Below are 18,676 nucleotides of genomic sequence, written 5' to 3' on the forward strand. Positions count from 1 at the left end.
TCCTGCAGAAAAAATTATGACACTAATGGATTTCCATAGAGTTACGATTGATTGGATCAATCGTAACTCTTTGTAAGACGGGGCCCTGGACTTCCCCATGAGTTAAGTCACACTTCTCTCTTTGTGATATACCCTCTAGTTTTGTCTTCATCTTACATGAAATGTGCTCAATCATTATTATTATTATTATTTTGTTTTTTTCCCATATAGGTAAGTTTAAGATTGTTAAACTCAGTGGTCTATTCATAAATGTTCATGAAGATGACTTGCTGGGATTTAACCTGGGGAAACAACCCGTGCTTCAAGTGGAAGGGATGGGCTCTTGTAAATTTAAATAAAAATATCTTTTCGCCACTCTTCCAAAAGCATCTAACCCCGACCAGAATTTTAGGCCTATTCAAAAACTTTATTTAGCATTTACATTTGCAGCTCATTTCAATTTAACTCATCTACTCCCCCTTCCCCACCTTTTATGAGATGATCCCTAATATTTTAAGTCTTTATAGAATTGATAAGAATCTTGGGAGAAAGTGTGTGTGAGATGTTACTGTATATGCAGGGGAAGGGCTGAAGCTTTACCTATAGAAAACCGTTGACAAATTAAGATTCTCTTGCCATCTTGCACTCAGGCATGATGACATGTAGAAAGCCCACTGTACGCATGGGCCCGAATTCTGAACTCAAGGTTTAAACTAATGGTGACACTCCCTTTTACCTCAGTCACATTTGCTCTTCGGCGGCCGTACGGCTAGTCGAAAACAACCGTTTGAACATTTTTGAACCAGCTACCTATGGGTGGTTTGAATAAAAATGAAAAAAAAAACGGCTGTTTTCGACTCGCCGCACGGCCGCCGTAGAGCAAATGTGACCGAGGTATTACTTGGCAACACTTCGAAAACAATGAATTATTTGAAAAATTCAAATTTGCTTATTTTGTTTGCAAAGAATTGCTTTACCATTTAAGAGTGTAAACAGACTACTACGTAGCTCTATGGGTAAAGCTAATTGTCCACTCAAAATCACGACAGATTTTTTCTTGAAGGACAATCCGAATAGAATCATGTGTGAGATGTAATTGAGTTGGATGTCGTGTGTTGACTACAGGATTTACGTATGTACATATGGACAGCATACAAGTTTGTACAAAGACTGGACGGTCGTTTGAGGCAGTCAGGACCCCTTTAGTATCATTAAACTTTATTCTCTGCTGCAGTGTTTAAAAAGAGAATTGATTTCAGTATTTCATATCAATAATAAATTTGGACTTGGATATACAACATCTGATTGCAGTAGAGTGTTTTTCTTTAATCAGAGATGCCAAACTCTTCCCCTTTTTGGCAGTATTTTATCCCCCCCCCATATCTGTATTATACTCATGTTTCTTGAAAACATCTTAACACTCAAAATCCTTTTCTGCATCCCTAAAATATTGAAATTCTTGTTAATGGTATTGGCATCGCTGCATAATGCTTTCATATGAAAAAAATACAGCTTTCTAAAATGAAACAGTTTACAAACAAATAATTCCTGTTTTTATGTTTTTCCTACAATTAATGACCATACCTATGATATTAAAACCTCATTCAGAAAACAACAAGGGCTGTGAACAAGTAAATCTATGATAATTCATGTATTTAATAACTGGTTAAATATAAAATGAGACAAATAATATTTACATGTATTCATAAATTTGTTGCTTCCCATTGCAGCTTTCATACAATAGGGATTACAATATTAGAAACTGGCAATAATAAAATCTAATAAATTGCACATTATGACAGAAGTATAACCTTAATTTTTTACCTTTTAGTCGTGCATGAATAACTGTATTATTTAAGCAATGATGTATATTTTCAGGCTGATCATTGAAGCATTTCATGACTTCTAATTAAATGCTTTCATTGTGACCAAACTAATTTCTTTTATTTTACAGTTTGATTTGTTACTTTTTTACCACCATATTATTTCGGGTGTGGTGAAATTACGTCACAGATCGAGAAAGCACATTACTTTTTTGGTCACATGGGTCTGGTATCATTCCACCGAAGAAAAATAGTCCTCCCCTTTTTCTATCATATTCATAATAAAAAATTGCTATATTGTTGAAAACATATTAAAGATTATGAATATACACTCATACATATGTACACATATATGTCAACTAACAACATATTCACAAGTATAATATATTTTCAACAACAATCAGAAGGTGGAATGATACCAGACCCATGTGAACAAAAAAGTAATGTGGTTTGTGGTCTGTGACGTAATTTCACCTCGCCCGAAATGGTTATATGGTGGTAGAAAAGTAACAAATCAAACTGTAAAATCAAAAGAAATTAGTTTGGTCACTACACTTTCATTTGATAGTATTGTTAGTTATACTCATAAGAAGTCATGTAGCCAGACATTCTTTCTACCAAAAATCATTGCAAAAAGAGAACTACAGATTGACATACTAAGAACCAAAGAAATGTCAGGTTCATTAAGGTATAACATTATCAAATCTTATGATTCATAATCATTCACGCATGACTAGGTGAAAACAAAAAGCTATACTTGACACCGTTCTTACTACCGTCCTAAAACTAGTTTACTGGAAACTAGTAACTATTTAAACGTGAAATAAGAACGCTCGAAGTGGTCTTGGAAGCGATCTCCCAAACCGGTTCAGAAAACCACCTCTCAATGTAGTTCTGAAGATCGCAATGTACTTATGAAGTTATGAAGATCATTAAACTGGTTTTAACAGGCGGACATAACCATTCTTTGGGAAGCAATCCTCGCACATTTCGCGCGAAACATGACGCCCCACTGAGAGTGTTCCCATAGCAACAAGATCGCTTTACGTGAAGTGATTTAGAAAACCACTTTCAGGTGATCAAATGGGAACGCTAGTAAAGCAATCTTCCAAACTGGTTTCCAGTAAATCAGTTTTAGAAAGTATAATGAGAACGGTGTCCTCGTCTGTTTCAGATATATAATTAATCAGATTTTATAATAGCCAGCTTGGTTGGAATTTTCTATTTCCAGCATAGTACAAATACTTCCTGTAGACACTGTGCAGGTCATGATTAAATTGCAACCGAGGATGTAAGGTCTCGTGCTCTAATGTATTGAATTAAAGTCAATAATTAGACGTACATGTGTAAAACTTCATGACACATGAAAGAATCACCTTTGCCAACAAAAAGAAAAGAGGTACTACAAAGAATATACAGACTTTGAAAATATTTATCTCATTGAAGACTTTCATAGATAATTTCAGACAGAACCTTGTGTGCATGTTTCAGCACAAGATAGAAAGTAACATTTACCGAAATGATTGTTCTACCCGTGGCCAGATCGTAGCTCTTATTAAGACTTTTTTTCAGTTGCTGCGTCCCTGTGATGGCTCTCTGAAAGATAGCTCGGTCACAGAATCAGTCTCAAGCCATAGAAACATCTGGGACGACCGTTTGGAATACATTAGAAAAAGATGCTGTATATTATTGCAGCAGCAGTGCCAGCGGAACATTCTCAGACGAGTTGAGGGTCAAGCCATCGTTTACCCACAACAGTTCTTCACTCCCAAGCTTTGTCTGAACCAGGCCATTGTAACAAAGCCTAGTGCTTGATCGTGGGACCGAGTTTTATGAATGATCATACACAATAATCAATGCAATCAATCATATAAATCTGCCCCACAATCAATTGCTAAGCTTTATGTTACGGGGTCCACAGAACATTCTGGCACCATTAAAGTCTCTAGAGATATCTCCAGTCCAAACTGGCCATACCAGGGCCACTGAATATTTATCTCACTAAAATAGTTCTGACTTGGAAAATCAAATACCAGCTTGAATGTAAACTGATTATCTCATCCAGAATAGCTAATTCCATCTAATAAAACCTAGAGAAAAAAATATGACACAAGTTTACAAGTTATACATATAAACATCTCTTTTTCATAATTATTTACAACATAAGTATGATACAATATATATTATTCATAAAGCATTCAAAGACTTGTTTCTTTGGAACACAAATTCATATAATAACTTTGACGTTTTTTAAAATGAAAGTTGCATTCAAGATGCTAGAAAATTCTTATTAGACAAAGGAGCAAATCATTGTTACATACATTGACCTGCCCCTCTAGTTTCTTGTATTCAAAGCATTCTTGCAAAGGTCTTTAAAAAAACCCACATTTATAACTGATACATCTAATTTTCTTTCATTGAAAAAAAAATAAAACCATGCACTAACTACATTATTTTGAATTTTTATGAAACATACCTTATAAACATTTCCATGGAAACCTTGATTTAATTGGCTGTTGAGTCATAATTTCAGAGTATGCATTTTCATAACAGTACTAATGGTCAGGATGCAAATAGCTAGACCTACATTCTCTTGTAATGATGTTAATGTGAAACACTCCGTGCTAAACAATTTAATCAGAATCAAGGATTTCATGGAAAGTTATCACCTACCGGTACACGTAATTATCAAGTTTTGTGCAACTGGCCCAGATACACTATATATTACTCTCTTTGTGAGTTGTAAACATACTTTATAAAAATGAATATATACATAACCTGAAGAAATAAATGAGAAAAAGCTACAGTAATCTTTATCAGGATGTAAAAAAGGGGTGTTCCCATTCCCAAACATACATGTATATTTAATGGGAAAAGATGGCTACCGGAATCGGTAGACTAGCTTTATAGCCGGGGTAATATAGTAGGAGCGCCTTGTGCACCTAACAAGGTGGATACATGCGGTTTATAAATCCTATATTATCATTATTATTTTCATTTCAAACTCAACAAAAATAAAAATCTAGTAAGATCACATTCAGCAAACATGTATTATTATTCACAAATAATTTGGCTATTTTTTTATCCTCCCCCCAAAAAAATTATTACTGCATAACAGCGTAATTTAATGGTGCGGTTGAGTGAGAATTTAATGAATTGTTTAAATAAAACTTTATATTGTGATTTATTCAAATCACATTATGTAAAGCAGATTATTAGTTATTGAAAATGCCAACAAAATATCCATTTGAATACTACAATGTAAGCATGCTGATTGGTTAATTTGATGCCTACATGAAGGAAATGCTATCCTATTATCATACTCTGCCAGACATATGGCTCTAAACTAATTAAAAATTGAATAGAAATGATCAAAACTCTTCAATGCTACGACATTTAATTGAGGAAAAAGCAATCTTAGATGGTCAATAAAGTGCACTTATTTATTATTTTATGTTATCTACATGCATACCAAAATTTTGTCATAGCATCAGATTTCAAACAGCTATCACAAAGTTCTATAAACAAATATAACCCTCTCCTATAGAGCATATAATTATGACTTTTAAGTGGGAAAGCTAAATGAAGACGAGTTGAAGAAAACCAGCAACAATAACATCTCTGTCAATTGTATATTCTCACAGCTCTTCTTTTTTCACTGTTCCACCCTGAATCTACAAATATTTTGTAAAAATCTACCAAAAAGTAATTTCAGAATTATGAAAAGAATAAAAATAATTAACTAAATCACAGAAAATAAACAGATACAATTATTGCAAGTTTGCAACAACACTTCCTAAGTATATATAAACGTATACTATATCACACCTACATGTATTATGGCGAAATACCTACATGTACATGTATCATCCAATGGTGAAATGCAATAAAAATCAACATCAGACATATATGCCTGAATTGATACTTTCTTACAATCAAATACCTGGCACTCTACATTCTATAATTCTACCAGTACAGAGATCACTGAGAAAAGATTTATAGTGTCATACAAAAGTCACATGCTTATTTTATAAGCTGATAGACAACAAGAAATCTTAACACAAATTAACTTCATATACATGCCACCATATTAAAAATTTAGTACTGTAACAAAGCCATTTATCCATGGTGCGATGTATATCATCTCCCATGATAAACATTTTAATTTACATTTAAACGGCCTATTCAGACATGACGCAACTCAGCTCAACAACATTTTCTTGTACATAGTAAATGGGATGTGACACGCCCCCCAAAAACCCAAAACAAACCCCCCCCAAGAAAAAAACGGGTTGCACAAACAAGTTTTTGTAGCAACGTGACGAGATACTGGACTTATACTTTTTAAAGGTTGATGCAAATTAAAAAATATTACACATGTAGCAAAAAATGTAAGTCCATACTTGCATATAAACTCACTACAAAACATAACGTTAAAATCATATATCACAGAATCATTATGAAACCTAAATGAGTCATGATATTGTAATACCTTCATTGTGATGACATCATGACTTCATTGTGATAACATCATGACTTTCATTGTGATGACATGATGACTTCATTGTGATGACATCATGATGACTTCATTGTGATGACATCATAGTGAATTCATTCTGATGACAATCATAATGAACTCCATTTTCCAAGAAAATGTTGACTATTTTTGCAATGAGCAGCTTACATTGTGCATTTATCATCATAAATGGTGCAATTTGTCTCACATCCTAAAGGCATAGGCTTACATTGATTTGACTGTTAGAAATCTGAGCTACAAGGTCCCACTTTTCACCTAATGTATCTAATATGTTACAAAAATGAAGCTCAGAAAAAAAAAATCGTATCCCAAAATCATTTAGTGTTTTAAAAAGTAAAATATAAAGTGACCAGAAACACTATCTTAAGTTCATCACATACACTATACGTGTCCTATTAATGACCTGAAGATGTAAAATTATAAAATTGTGGTTTGCTTTGTAATTATATATAGCTTTTCATCCTAAAAAATGGTTGTTTCCCGAGTAGTTTTAATACATGTACTCGTGTTTCATCTTGGTTTGAGAATTTGTTAAATCGGCTCTTCACAAAGCTAGCCAATGCCTTTAAAGGGATGCTCTGGGCTGAAAATGATATGATTTAAACAGATAAAGAAAAATCAGACAGGAAAAGCGGTGCCTATAGTCTCACTCTGCTATGCAGGTGAGATTAAAATGTTGCTGAACTTTTTTGCATCATATCTGAACAATGTTCATCCTTGTACCCATGCAGCACCAAAAGTACATGCATATTGCATCATGGGAGAATGGATTAATGTATAGTATAATATAGCCATTTACATTTATCCATTTCTTCTGAGAAGACTCATTTGAATGTGTTTTATGTATCATTACTCGGCAGTCGGCAGTATTGCTGCATGGTTAAAATGCAAATAGGACATTACATGCCTCAGCGACACTCGAGTCATAGTTGTTGAAGCTGTACTTCTAGAAATCCCATAATTATTTTTCATATGTGAACAGCAATATTATGTATCTTATCAAAACCCACTTTTGGCTAATATTGAACTAAATGTACACTGTACTATCTTATTTCAAATGCTCATGAACAGATAGAGGAATTTGCTAAATGCGCATCTTGGGTAATAAAAGTAAGTTTTTATCCAACAAAGTTCAGAAATAAAGCCATGAGTGTGTGAGATGGAGGACATCAACAGAAAAATCTTGTATACAGTATATTTGTATGCAGTCAGATGGAATAAGGTACAGTGGGCTTGATTTTGTTAACAATTTCATTTTGGATTTCTTTCCCTTGTAACATTCAAATGAATACGGTGGTCTGGTTAATTATGGCAATGGAACAACTTCAGAATAATTAATAACAGGTCAGCTGTTCATGAAAGGAGTCATCAGACGTTTTATCCCACAGTTACCATAGGAACAATGCTTCTCAGCCAATCAGAACGTGTCGGACAAAAAAGGTTGATGAAATGCTCCCCCCAGGACCCCGTCTTACAATTCAGTACGATTGATCCAATCAATCTTAACTATGGAAAGCCAATGACACCATGATCTAGAAAATATACATGCCATTTTATATCATGACCTCTAAATATGACAAATACTTTCATGAGTGTGGTCATTGTATTGGTCCATCAGTGTGATCCTCCTTATTGACAAAGTGCATACAGTTATAGACAAAGAATTATGGTGCTGATGGCTTTCCATAGTTGAGAGAATAAATTCAATCACATTAATTTGTAAGACAGGGCCTTCCATAATATCACCTGTATTTTGAACCTCTCAATATTGCTTTCATCAAGATGTTACAAACAAAAACCATCCTAGTCGTTTGGATGGCGGCGATGACACCTGCTGTTAAGGGGTGTACGCAGGAGGGGCGGTGAGGGCTGCGTTGGGAGGAAAACCTGGCAGCTCTTGCTCCAGCAGCTCGTCCCAGTCTTCCACCAACCTCTCTCTCCTCTGGGGCTCGTCGTAAAGCGGGTACCGCCTGAGAAGATTGGTGGCTGATATGACGACGGAGAGTGCCCCCGAGACGACAACCAAGTAGTAGCCCATCTCGAACGTGACGTAGACTTTGCTGGTCGAGACCAGTTTGTAGGCTTTGAGCTCTTCTTCGATGCACGTTGACACCCAATAGCAGAAGCCATTGATGGCGACACAGAAGAGGACTGAAAAGAGAACAGAATCCATGAATGAGAGGGTGAACAAAAAATACTGGCAACTCACATGGTAAGATAACTCATGAACTTTTTTATCTAACCACCTGTGCCGGCCGCACAGAAACGTTGCTAGCCTAATAGTGCGCTATCAGAGTAAAGCCCAGTCACATCTTTCGGATTGTGAAGTCAAAACATTGATTTCAATGTGTCAGTAATGCGTTGTTGTAATATTAGGCATCGTTGCCACATTACCGGTTGTAACAGGGCCTCTGTTGGCGTATTGTTAGTGCTAACAACGTTTCTGTGCGGTCAGTACAGGTTAATAAATGCAGAGATGCCTACCTTTAGGTGGCTAAGAGCAACTGATCAAAGGAAATCGGCCAAATTCTTCAATCACACTTCCTAATTTCCTCACTCATGCACCAAGAAGATTGCCTTGGAAGTGATAGTTTGTCCCACAAGCATAACAAGAGTAATCTTTGCTTATTCAACACCAACTTAGCAAAAATACTGAATTTAGATGGTACATTTAACAAAGCTTATGAGAATTGAAGAGTCCTGGGCAATTTGATACTATATGTATATTTGCCCCCTTCATGTGGACCTTCCTGAAAGACTTTCTCTATTTTCCAGTAAGGCTCTAAAATTTTAATTCCTGGTTGTGAAGTGAAGTATAAATGGAGAAAATTGGTGGTTGATTTTCAAAAAGCTTCATTATGTTTAAGGAATCACCCAGAATTCATTAGTCTACCTGTTACAATGGATGAGATAGCGAATCTTCTACAGAGCTTTAATGGTGTCTGCATAGGTCCCAAGGTGTCTAGGAAGAATGCAACAAGAGACGACACGATGCCCAGGAACAGGAACCCTATCACCGCTCTCATGATTGGTATCGCTTTACTTGTAAAACAGTACTGGTATGCTGTACAGAGATGATAAAGATTAACGAAATCAGTATCATACAATCAAGGGAGATTGACTATCATACAATCGAGTGTGTTTTTTATGGCATAACAAATTGCTAACATAGTATTAACACAGTTTCGTGTTGACTGCATACATAATTGGTGGCACAATGAGATTAGGAACAGGAACCTCTCATGATTGATTTAGCTGAACTTGTAAAACAGTAATGGTACATGTAGGCTGTTAAGAGTTAAAATCATACTAAACAAAATAACATACAATCAAGTCAGTATCATACAAAGGCAATTGAGTACCCTACAATCAAATGCGCTTCTGATTGCAAGTCAACATACATGTACCATTGAGTTGTCGATAAGTTTTTTTTTTACACCAGACTTGGTGACACAGTGCCTACATAGAACACAAACCCCATCATCTCTCATATGACTGGTAAAGCTTTAATTGCAAAATTATATTGTGATGCTGTAAGGAGATATCATCATACAATAAAAGCTATGCTACAGGCATTCACTCCAGGTGGGTGTTTCATAAAGCTGTTCGTAAGTTAAGAGCGACTTTAAGAACGACTGGTGATCCCATCTTGTGGTAAATGGTATTGAATTGGCGATTGTTTAGCGCGTAAAAGGGTTCACCAGTCGTTCTTAAAGTCGCTCTTAACTTAAGAACAGCTTTATGAAACGGCCCCCAGGGCCCAAAGAGTTGCGATTGATCCGATAAATCACAACTGTGGACGGCCAGCAACGTCAAAATCTAAAATGCATGTTTGTTCAAAATGTTTCCTAGATATGACGTAAATTACATAAATTCATTATTTTCTTGACAATTTGGTGTGTTTGCCTTTGTTTACAAAGGACATTTTGAAAATTTTATGTAGAAAAAATTATGACACTGATGGATTTCCATAGAGTTACGAGAGATTGGATCATTCGTAACTCTTTGTAAGACGGGGCCCAGGCCCGTCCACACACAAGACTATGTGACTTGGGACAACATAAACCTTGTTCATGAATGTCAATGTATTAGAACACCATCAATCCCACAAATGCACTTCCCCCAATTTCAGCTGGTTGACTTCTCTTGAAAAATGACAGGGGTCTCACTTCCTCCCATGCAAGAAGTCTACAGGAATGTGTATATCTAACAGGCCTTTACAATAAAAACAATCAATGATGTGCACTGGTAAGCTATACTCACATGCCATATTTTCGATATTTGGTGTGAGGAATTGGTAGGCACCCAGATACTCCTGTTTGCACTTCCCGCCATGCAGTCTGAACCACTTTCTGTCTGCTAGGGCCGAGATAAGAACAGCTATGACAACCATCCCGAGTATAGAGGCAACCAGGTTCCGTTCCGTCTGCTTCGGTCTCAGCCGATGTCTTCTCCTGTGGCGGTGGTGATGATGGCTGTGATTCGATCGACTCCTGCGGGACGAGCTCCCTGACGTACGGCCTGAAGACGGCATCTGCAGGGATCCCAAAAGACACAAATTAGTTATGATAATGATGATGTCTAAAATTGAGATGAATTGTGTGGTATCATGGAATTGTTAAAGAAATTTGAAGTTGGATGCATAACTAGTTTTTGATAAATTGCTATTGTGATCAATGATAGCACTTAAATTCTGCTACAACTTGGCAACATCTTGAAAGCAAGCTCTTTTCTAAAGTTCTGGAGTTCTATTATTTTTACTGTCATTATTACAAGCTACAACGTATGATCTTTTTCCAATTTTCACTATCTTGTGTGAAATGGAGTATCAGGTTTTAGTTGTTTTCTAAAATGGATATGGGGGCATTTTATGAAAATTGTCAGCAACTTAATTGTCAGTGCTGACAATTTCAGTAAAATTCTTCGATTTGATAGGCCCAGAAGCTCTGGCTTCTGACTGTTACTATGGTAAATGTTAGATAAAGACAACTTCTCAGTGTTAACAAATGACAATTTTCATGAAACTGTCCTCTGATCTCCTTTTAAAGTCATATGGGCTTCAGCTTTCATGGATTATATTTCCATTTGCCAGACTTTGTGAAAAGCATTGGAAATACCTGTAAGAGAAAACATCTTTGGTGGAAAGCAAACTAGATGTACATGTACATGTACATTACATGGCCAAGCCTGCAGCTTATCCTAAGGCTACAGTACTGTCAGGCCAGGGAAAGTATTAAGACAATGACATAATTTTTCAGTCACATTACATAACATCTGCTACAAGTTATTAACTCTGGGCGATTTATATCCGAATGGTCTCACATTACCCATGAAATAGATGATAATATGCCTTTTAATAGTCTAAATTAGGCCTAGCCAGTCAGTAGTCAAAACTTGCTTGCTTCAGTGTATACAGCTGACATCTGTCTGTTTAGAGGATTGAACATTTTTTTTTGGGAGTTACTCCTCCTACATGTACACAGACAGCTGCTAGATGTATGTAGAGTAGTACATGTATCTCGTGCATAGTGTGAGGGGAACTACATGTACCTCCCATAGATAGCATACGCTCCACGTATTATTCCCTTTAAATATAGGGGTTTTCATTGTAGATTTTTATTTTTCTATAAAATTGTATCGAGGTGTTGATTACTTGATTCTGATTATTTTTGAAATTTAAATCATTCATTCCATATCAAAATTTTCATGAAAAATGTTTACAGTAAAAAGTAATTAATTTGGGGGTATACATGTAGGTTCCCTGTACAGAGTGTAAGAATGGCTTCAGTCTTAGGAGGCGGTGCAGTGAAGCAAAATGTGGTCCAGCAGAACTAAAGAAACAGAGACTGAAGCTTTCGGTCTAGCTTCAGTGCATCCTTCATTCTCAACCCTTGGGGAGTAAAAATCATTTGCTAATGTGAGGATTCTGGTACTCTCCAAAGCGTCTAGCACATTTTTTTAATCAATTGCATAGAGAAAGGTATACCTGTAAGTAAACAAGTTCCCGAAAAACCACTTGCAATACCATTGTCTGCAGATGGTGAAATTAATCTTGTAGTAAAAAAAATTATCCTGCATGTTTGGGCAAATTGATAATTAAATCCCACTTTTTTTTAGAAATGCTCCATCAAAAGTTTTTTAGGAACAATAATAATTATTCATAATCAAGTATTAAATTTTAGTATTTGTTAAATGATAATTTGTATCTATAAATTGTTCTTCAAAACGTCATTTTGTAACATCGCTAATCGAAGGTACCGTTACGTCATAACAAAGTGGTTCAAGGCCAGGGTCAGACCTATTGTATTTGCTTTGTTGACAAACGGATCGAGGGATCTACACGAGATAGGTCTGGTCTGGTCTGGTAAGAAACCGTCAATTTTTCTCCTTTTATTAACCAATTTTTTTAACCTTCATACGCATTAGGCGTAATAATAAATAAAATCACAAAAAATAAAATCACAAAGTTCATTCACATTTACATCATAACAATCATAACAAAAATGGCCGATCGAGACGGGGGTAGAAGGAGAGAACTTTTCGTTTTTTTGAAGTTCCAGTCTGTGCCTTGATGTCAGGAAACTGCCACTCGTTAGACCTTCATCCATATTATCGTGGTAAGTGCATAATTTCTGTTTTCACAATTCATTTGGAGAAATATTTAGACCATAAATCACGCTAGTCCCGTGAGTATGGTCAAATACACGGTAAGCCCCTGGGCTCCGGCCCGCTGCTCCCTGGGTTATGTATTTTGATGAGTGGAGCCAACGGAGTTCAGCGGAACAACCAACATATCAGAGACCGAAGCTTTTTTTTTGGTCTATGCCACTCACACGTACTGCGAGGTTAGTATTAGTATACTAACCTATGGCTATGCCTAGACCAAAAGCTTCGGTCTCTGTTTATATGTTGGTTGTTCAGCTGAACTCTGTTGGCTTCACTCACCAAATACAGAGACCGAAGTTCTAGCGCGATCTGTACAGGGGACTCAATGGCCATATGTTTATGTGTATTAAGTTCGGATAAAACAGGGCAGTGCAGTGAAGTTGTGCGACAGCCGAGGTAAGTCACTGCTTTTGTTCCTTTTAACTTGATTTTCCCCGTTTTTTGGCAATTAATGCCAAGAGGGAATATTAATTTGCATTTCGGTCGCGTTAATTTTCAAAAGTTTGATTCATTAAACTAAAGACAAAAATTGAAGAGCCCCGACGGGGGGATTATGCATTGTAAGTCCCCTAATGGTGGCTGCACGATAGCGAGCCGTCTGTGTATGAGGAGAAATAAAAAAAATAAAAAAATGTTTAAAAACTCCTCGAAACAGACGGCTGCCAGCTGTCTAACCTATGCCATACCCGATACCGTACCGTATACCGGGCGGTACGTACCCGCAGCTTGCATGCTGCGCGTGACACTGACACTGTGACAGTCAAACTCAAACATTGAATAAACACAATACAATAATCACAATCGATCTGAATTACCTTTACAAATTGTATCAGACTTGTTTAAAACAAATCCAACTATCCCATCTAATTCTGCAAAGTTTTCAGAACAGTTCTGAATAACATATTCTTTAAAAATCGTAGTCCAAAATGTGAAATATCAACAACTTTCCCGTCAGTTCCTCGTTGTGTTGTTTATCTAACTAAACCACAAATTATAACCCAATAATCTTCCTTTTCAGCCTAGAGATGGCAGTATACCGGTACTATTTTTTTTCTATTCACAGAAATTTCATCTAAGTTGTACCCCGGGTTGTACCATAAAAACTGCAGGTCCATAATCTCACAAATCATCCTCATCCTAAACATCATCATCATCATCGTCGTCGTCATCATCGTCGTCATCATCATCATCTTCATCATCGTCATCATCATCAACAACAACAACAATACAACAACACAACCAGTGTCACCAAGTGGGAACATGGAAAAGATGGGCGAGCCTTATGATGTCATGATAGTCATCGTCATTTTGACAAATGCATCTTATTGATTGATTGATTGATTGATTGATTTTATTTGGCAAGTCACCAAAACATATATACAGTAGCATTAAAACAACAGGCTTGCACAGGATGACCCACGAAAGCTCGAAAGCTTATTTCCAGTGGGGTCCTCAATATACAGAATTAAGATAATAAAATGTTAAAATTATACTATTTACATATTAAAAATGAAGAAAAAAAATCAGAATTTACTATTACCAATAAATAAGATATATAGACAATAAATAAGATATATACAAGAATATAACTGACGAAGAAGAAGAAGAAAAGAAGGAGAAGGAAGAGGAGGTACAGAAGAAGAGAGGGGACGAGGAGTAGAAGGAGACGGAAGAAACTGATAACGAAGGGAAATAAATAAGGAGAAGAACAACAGCATAAACGTGACGACAATAACAACAAGAAGAGGAGAATAGGAAGAAATACAAGAAATAGAAAGAATAGAAGAAAGGACATATCGAAGCTTCAATCAAACTATGTAAAATACATAATAATACCTAGTAGAGAAGAGAAAAGAACTAGGTCAGTATTCAGGCTAAATCAACCGTACAACATATCATTTGCATCTTCTTTTTGACTCTCAAGTGAAAGATATTCTTTCAATTTCCTCTTAAAATGCAAAAAGTTTCCTATTTCCTTTATATCATTGGGAAGGGAATTCCAATGTTTTATAGCATTGTAATAAAATGAGTTACCAATACTACCTACCCTTTCTGGTAAGCAAAAATTGAAATGGCTGTTTCTTGTATTATAGTTATGTATTTCGGTAACTAGATTAAAGTTTGATCCAATGTAATGATTCGATCTATTGTGATAGATTTTATGCACGTGGTGCAAAATAAGCTGTTTTGATCTTTTGTTGACTTCAAGAAAACCTGCTCCAGAGAGTTCGGTGTAGCCAACATGGGTTCTGGGACCAGAACAGCTAATGAATCTAACCATTTTATTCTGTATAATTTTCAACTTCTTTTTATCGAGTTCGCTTATGCCACTAAACCAAGCAGGGTTGGCATAGTCAAATAAACTCTGAATAAGAGCAAAACAGAGAATACGCCTTGCTTTTTGATCCATACAACTTTGATACCTGTACAAAAATTTCAAACGGGCATTCGCCCTTTTTACGATTGATTCTACTAAAGATGAAAATGAAAGGGAGCTAGTCAACTCAATGCCTAAATACTTTACAGATTCTTTCCTATGAATTATCTTATTATTGTATGATACTTCAAATTCAAATGAAGTTTTATGATTACTTTTAGAACAAAACAGAATGCTTTCGGTTTTGCCTAAGTGTAACGATAATCTATTATCAGTCATCCAATCGACACATGTAGACAGCTGTTCGCTAAGTTTTTCCTCAACAAATTTTGGGTTGGCATTTGAACAAAGTAGTACGCTATCATCTGCATACAATAATAATTTACAGTCAGCTTTTAAACAAATAGACATGTCATTGATATAAGTTGAAAATAGGATTGGGCCTAAAATACTTCCCTGTGGAACTCCACACGTTATAGGCATAATTTTGGAACAAATATCGCGAATAGCCACTACTTGATGTCGATTCGACAAGTAGGATTTGAACCATGCTACAGTAGCCTGGTTAAAACCCATTATTTGTAATTTTTTCAATAAGATGCCGTGATTAACTGTATCAAATGCTTTTTGAAGATCTAGGAGTACCATCCCAACGAATTGTCCCTTAGACATATTTGTTCTCAGATAATCAGTCAAGTGAATAAGGCATGTCTCAGTCGAATAGTCATGTCGAAAACCTGACTGATATTCGTAAATCATATCATTTTCTTTAAAATATTTTTCGATCTGAACACATACCGCCTTTTCTAGAATTTTGGATGCTATGCTTAAAACACTGATAGGTCTATAGTTTTCAACAGCAGTTTTATCTTTCTTCTTATGAATAGGAGTTACTTTTGCAATTTTCATATCCTCTGGGAAAGTGCTAGTAAAGATAGATAGATTTATTAAGAAATTTAATGGTTTGTACAAACTCTTTGCTCCTTCTTTTAGAAATTTAGCAGGTATCAAATCTAACCCAGTGCTTTTTGATACATTTAATTTACGCAACTCATTAAAAATGAATTGATCACTAACAGGTAATAATTCAAATTTATCTTGGCTTATACCCTTTTTTTCATAAAATTTACGAATGTTTTCACTGTCTGCACTGAAAATGTCTTTGCAAGATGGAAGTTTATCTACCAACGTAGCTGCGACATTTGTAAAATAGGAATTGAATTCATTGGAAATAGTTATCTTATCATGACATAATTCTCCGTCAATTGAAACGACTAATTCTTGGTCCTTTCCATTTTTCTTTTTTAATCCCAAACTTTTTAGATTCTGCCAAAGTCTTTTAGAATCATTTTTATTTTCTTCTATTTTATTTTGTAGGTATTCTAATTTGGCCTTTTTCACCTCTCTTTGAACCATATTTCTTAATTTCTTGTATCTTTTGGAAAGCGTGTCATAATCCTGATCGCTTAGATTTTTCTTCATTTTTTTATACGCCACATTTCTTTCTCGAATAAGAGAAATAATATCTTTAGTCATCCAGTTTTCTGATCTCTGTTTAATTCTAATCCGTTTTTGAGGCGCTATCATATTCAACGTTGAAATAAAAGTATTTTGAAAAACTGACCAAGCCTTATTTACGTCAGTGCATTGGGTTAAATCTGACCAATCAACGGCAGACAGTTTAAGATTGAAAGATTCTTCGCTATATTTTTTCAACGATCTGATATCAGTGGTTCTGTGAACACCTATAGCCAGCCTAATTTTCTTTCGTGTACAGAAAGTAAAAGAATGGTCACTTATACCAAGATCAATAACACCACTTTGACTTATTTTTTGTTCGTTATTACAAATCACATGGTCCAATAAAGAAGAACATGTGTGAGTGACACGGGTTGCATCTTTGATGAGTTGGCTAAATCCATGAAGACTCAATAAGTCAGTATATTTTTTAGCCAGTGGAGATTTCTGAAAAAGACAAACATTCATATCGCCTAAAAGTATAATTTCATCATCTTTCTTTAATATATCGAGAATATTTGACATCTTCTCAATAAATTGATTGCTTTTCGGAGGCCTATAAATGACGCCAGCAATAATTGGTTTTGATCTTGGTAGAAGCAAATTAATCCACAGTGATTCAGAATCCCCTGTACTTAAAACATCTATGATATTGAATGCAATATCATTTCGGACATAAAAACATACACCACCCCCAGAGCCTGATAATCTATCATTGCGTATTACTTTGTATCCATCTATATTGATTTCTTCATCGTTCACCGAGTTATTTAGCCATGTTTCTGTGAAAGCAATGACTGCAAGATTATTTCTCTATAAAAGAATTCGAAGTTCTGAAATTTTTGGTAGAATAGATCTAACATTTAGATGTACAAAGTGAAGGCCTTTTACAGCAAATATGTTTTCAAAATCTTGATAAAGTAAACTTGAATCCTTCGAGTTTTTTTGTTGTAAATTTGGCTCTGGAATGTTTTCGGGTACCCGAATTTCTTTCTCACAGTTTACAATAGTATTATTGTAGTCGTCAAATAAAGATTCACAGAAAGATGGTAAAAAACAGGTTGAACAAAACCATTCCTCATCGGGGCTCAAATATAGATTTGAATATATTTCCAGGCTTATTTCTTGACAGTGAATATGATACCATCTTTTACAAGTGGAACAAAGAAGGCCGCACTGATTTGATTTTACTGGTTTTTCACAGTTTCCACATGGAAACTTAAATTTTGGGCCTGGGTTTGATTCAATATCACCAGACAATAATAAGAGAAGGAAAACAATGATTTTGGTCACTTCCGTATTCATTAATTTTATGGAAGGGATCCATTTGTTTTGAAAATAATAAAAGTACAATTTGGGATATATCATTCTGAAGTTTATTTTTTCATAACAAATCGTTTTGCAGGTAAAGTCGTGCATAAACACAGAACTCACCAGGTCAATTGATCTGTTATATAAATCAAAATGTCCCATTTCCATCTTTGCCATCATAGTATCATATTCTTCCATCAATCAAATAGGTATATATGGAGATACATGTACTTAACCATTAAGTAATGATCTCACTAACAGTAAATAGTCCTGCCACTCTCTTGTCGAAGTCCTCGATCTGGTTGTCTCACCATGCCTTCTGACATTTCCGTGTAAGTTGGTCGTAGGAGCAGCTACGTCAGCATAGGACCTTCCATCAAAGAAGTTTGGACGTCGATGCTTCTGGTTTGGTAAGACACGGCGGATGTTTGCTGCGAAGATACCCTGGCCAATTTTGTTAAGGTG

At 35.6% G+C, this 18,676-nt stretch overlaps 1 protein-coding gene across 1 annotated transcript; it reads right to left on the minus strand.

Annotated features, from left to right (window-relative positions):
- Positions 1–1,615: 1,615 nt before the first annotated feature.
- Positions 1,616–14,013, minus strand: LOC129272989 (transmembrane protein 127-like). The gene is made up of 5 exons (XM_054910059.2): positions 13,821–14,013; positions 10,603–10,873; positions 9,233–9,403; positions 2,508–8,490; positions 1,616–2,399 (listed from the first exon to the last, which is right to left on the minus strand). Exons 2-4 carry the CDS (start codon positions 10,871–10,873, stop codon positions 8,177–8,179), a joined length of 756 nt encoding a protein of 251 aa, XP_054766034.1. The 5' UTR covers positions 13,821–14,013; the 3' UTR covers positions 1,616–2,399; positions 2,508–8,176.
- Positions 14,014–18,676: the final 4,663 nt, after the last annotated feature.

Source organism: Lytechinus pictus, chromosome 12 (assembly GCF_037042905.1).
Source record: "Lytechinus pictus isolate F3 Inbred chromosome 12, Lp3.0, whole genome shotgun sequence".
Lineage (NCBI taxonomy): Eukaryota > Metazoa > Echinodermata > Echinoidea > Temnopleuroida > Toxopneustidae > Lytechinus > Lytechinus pictus.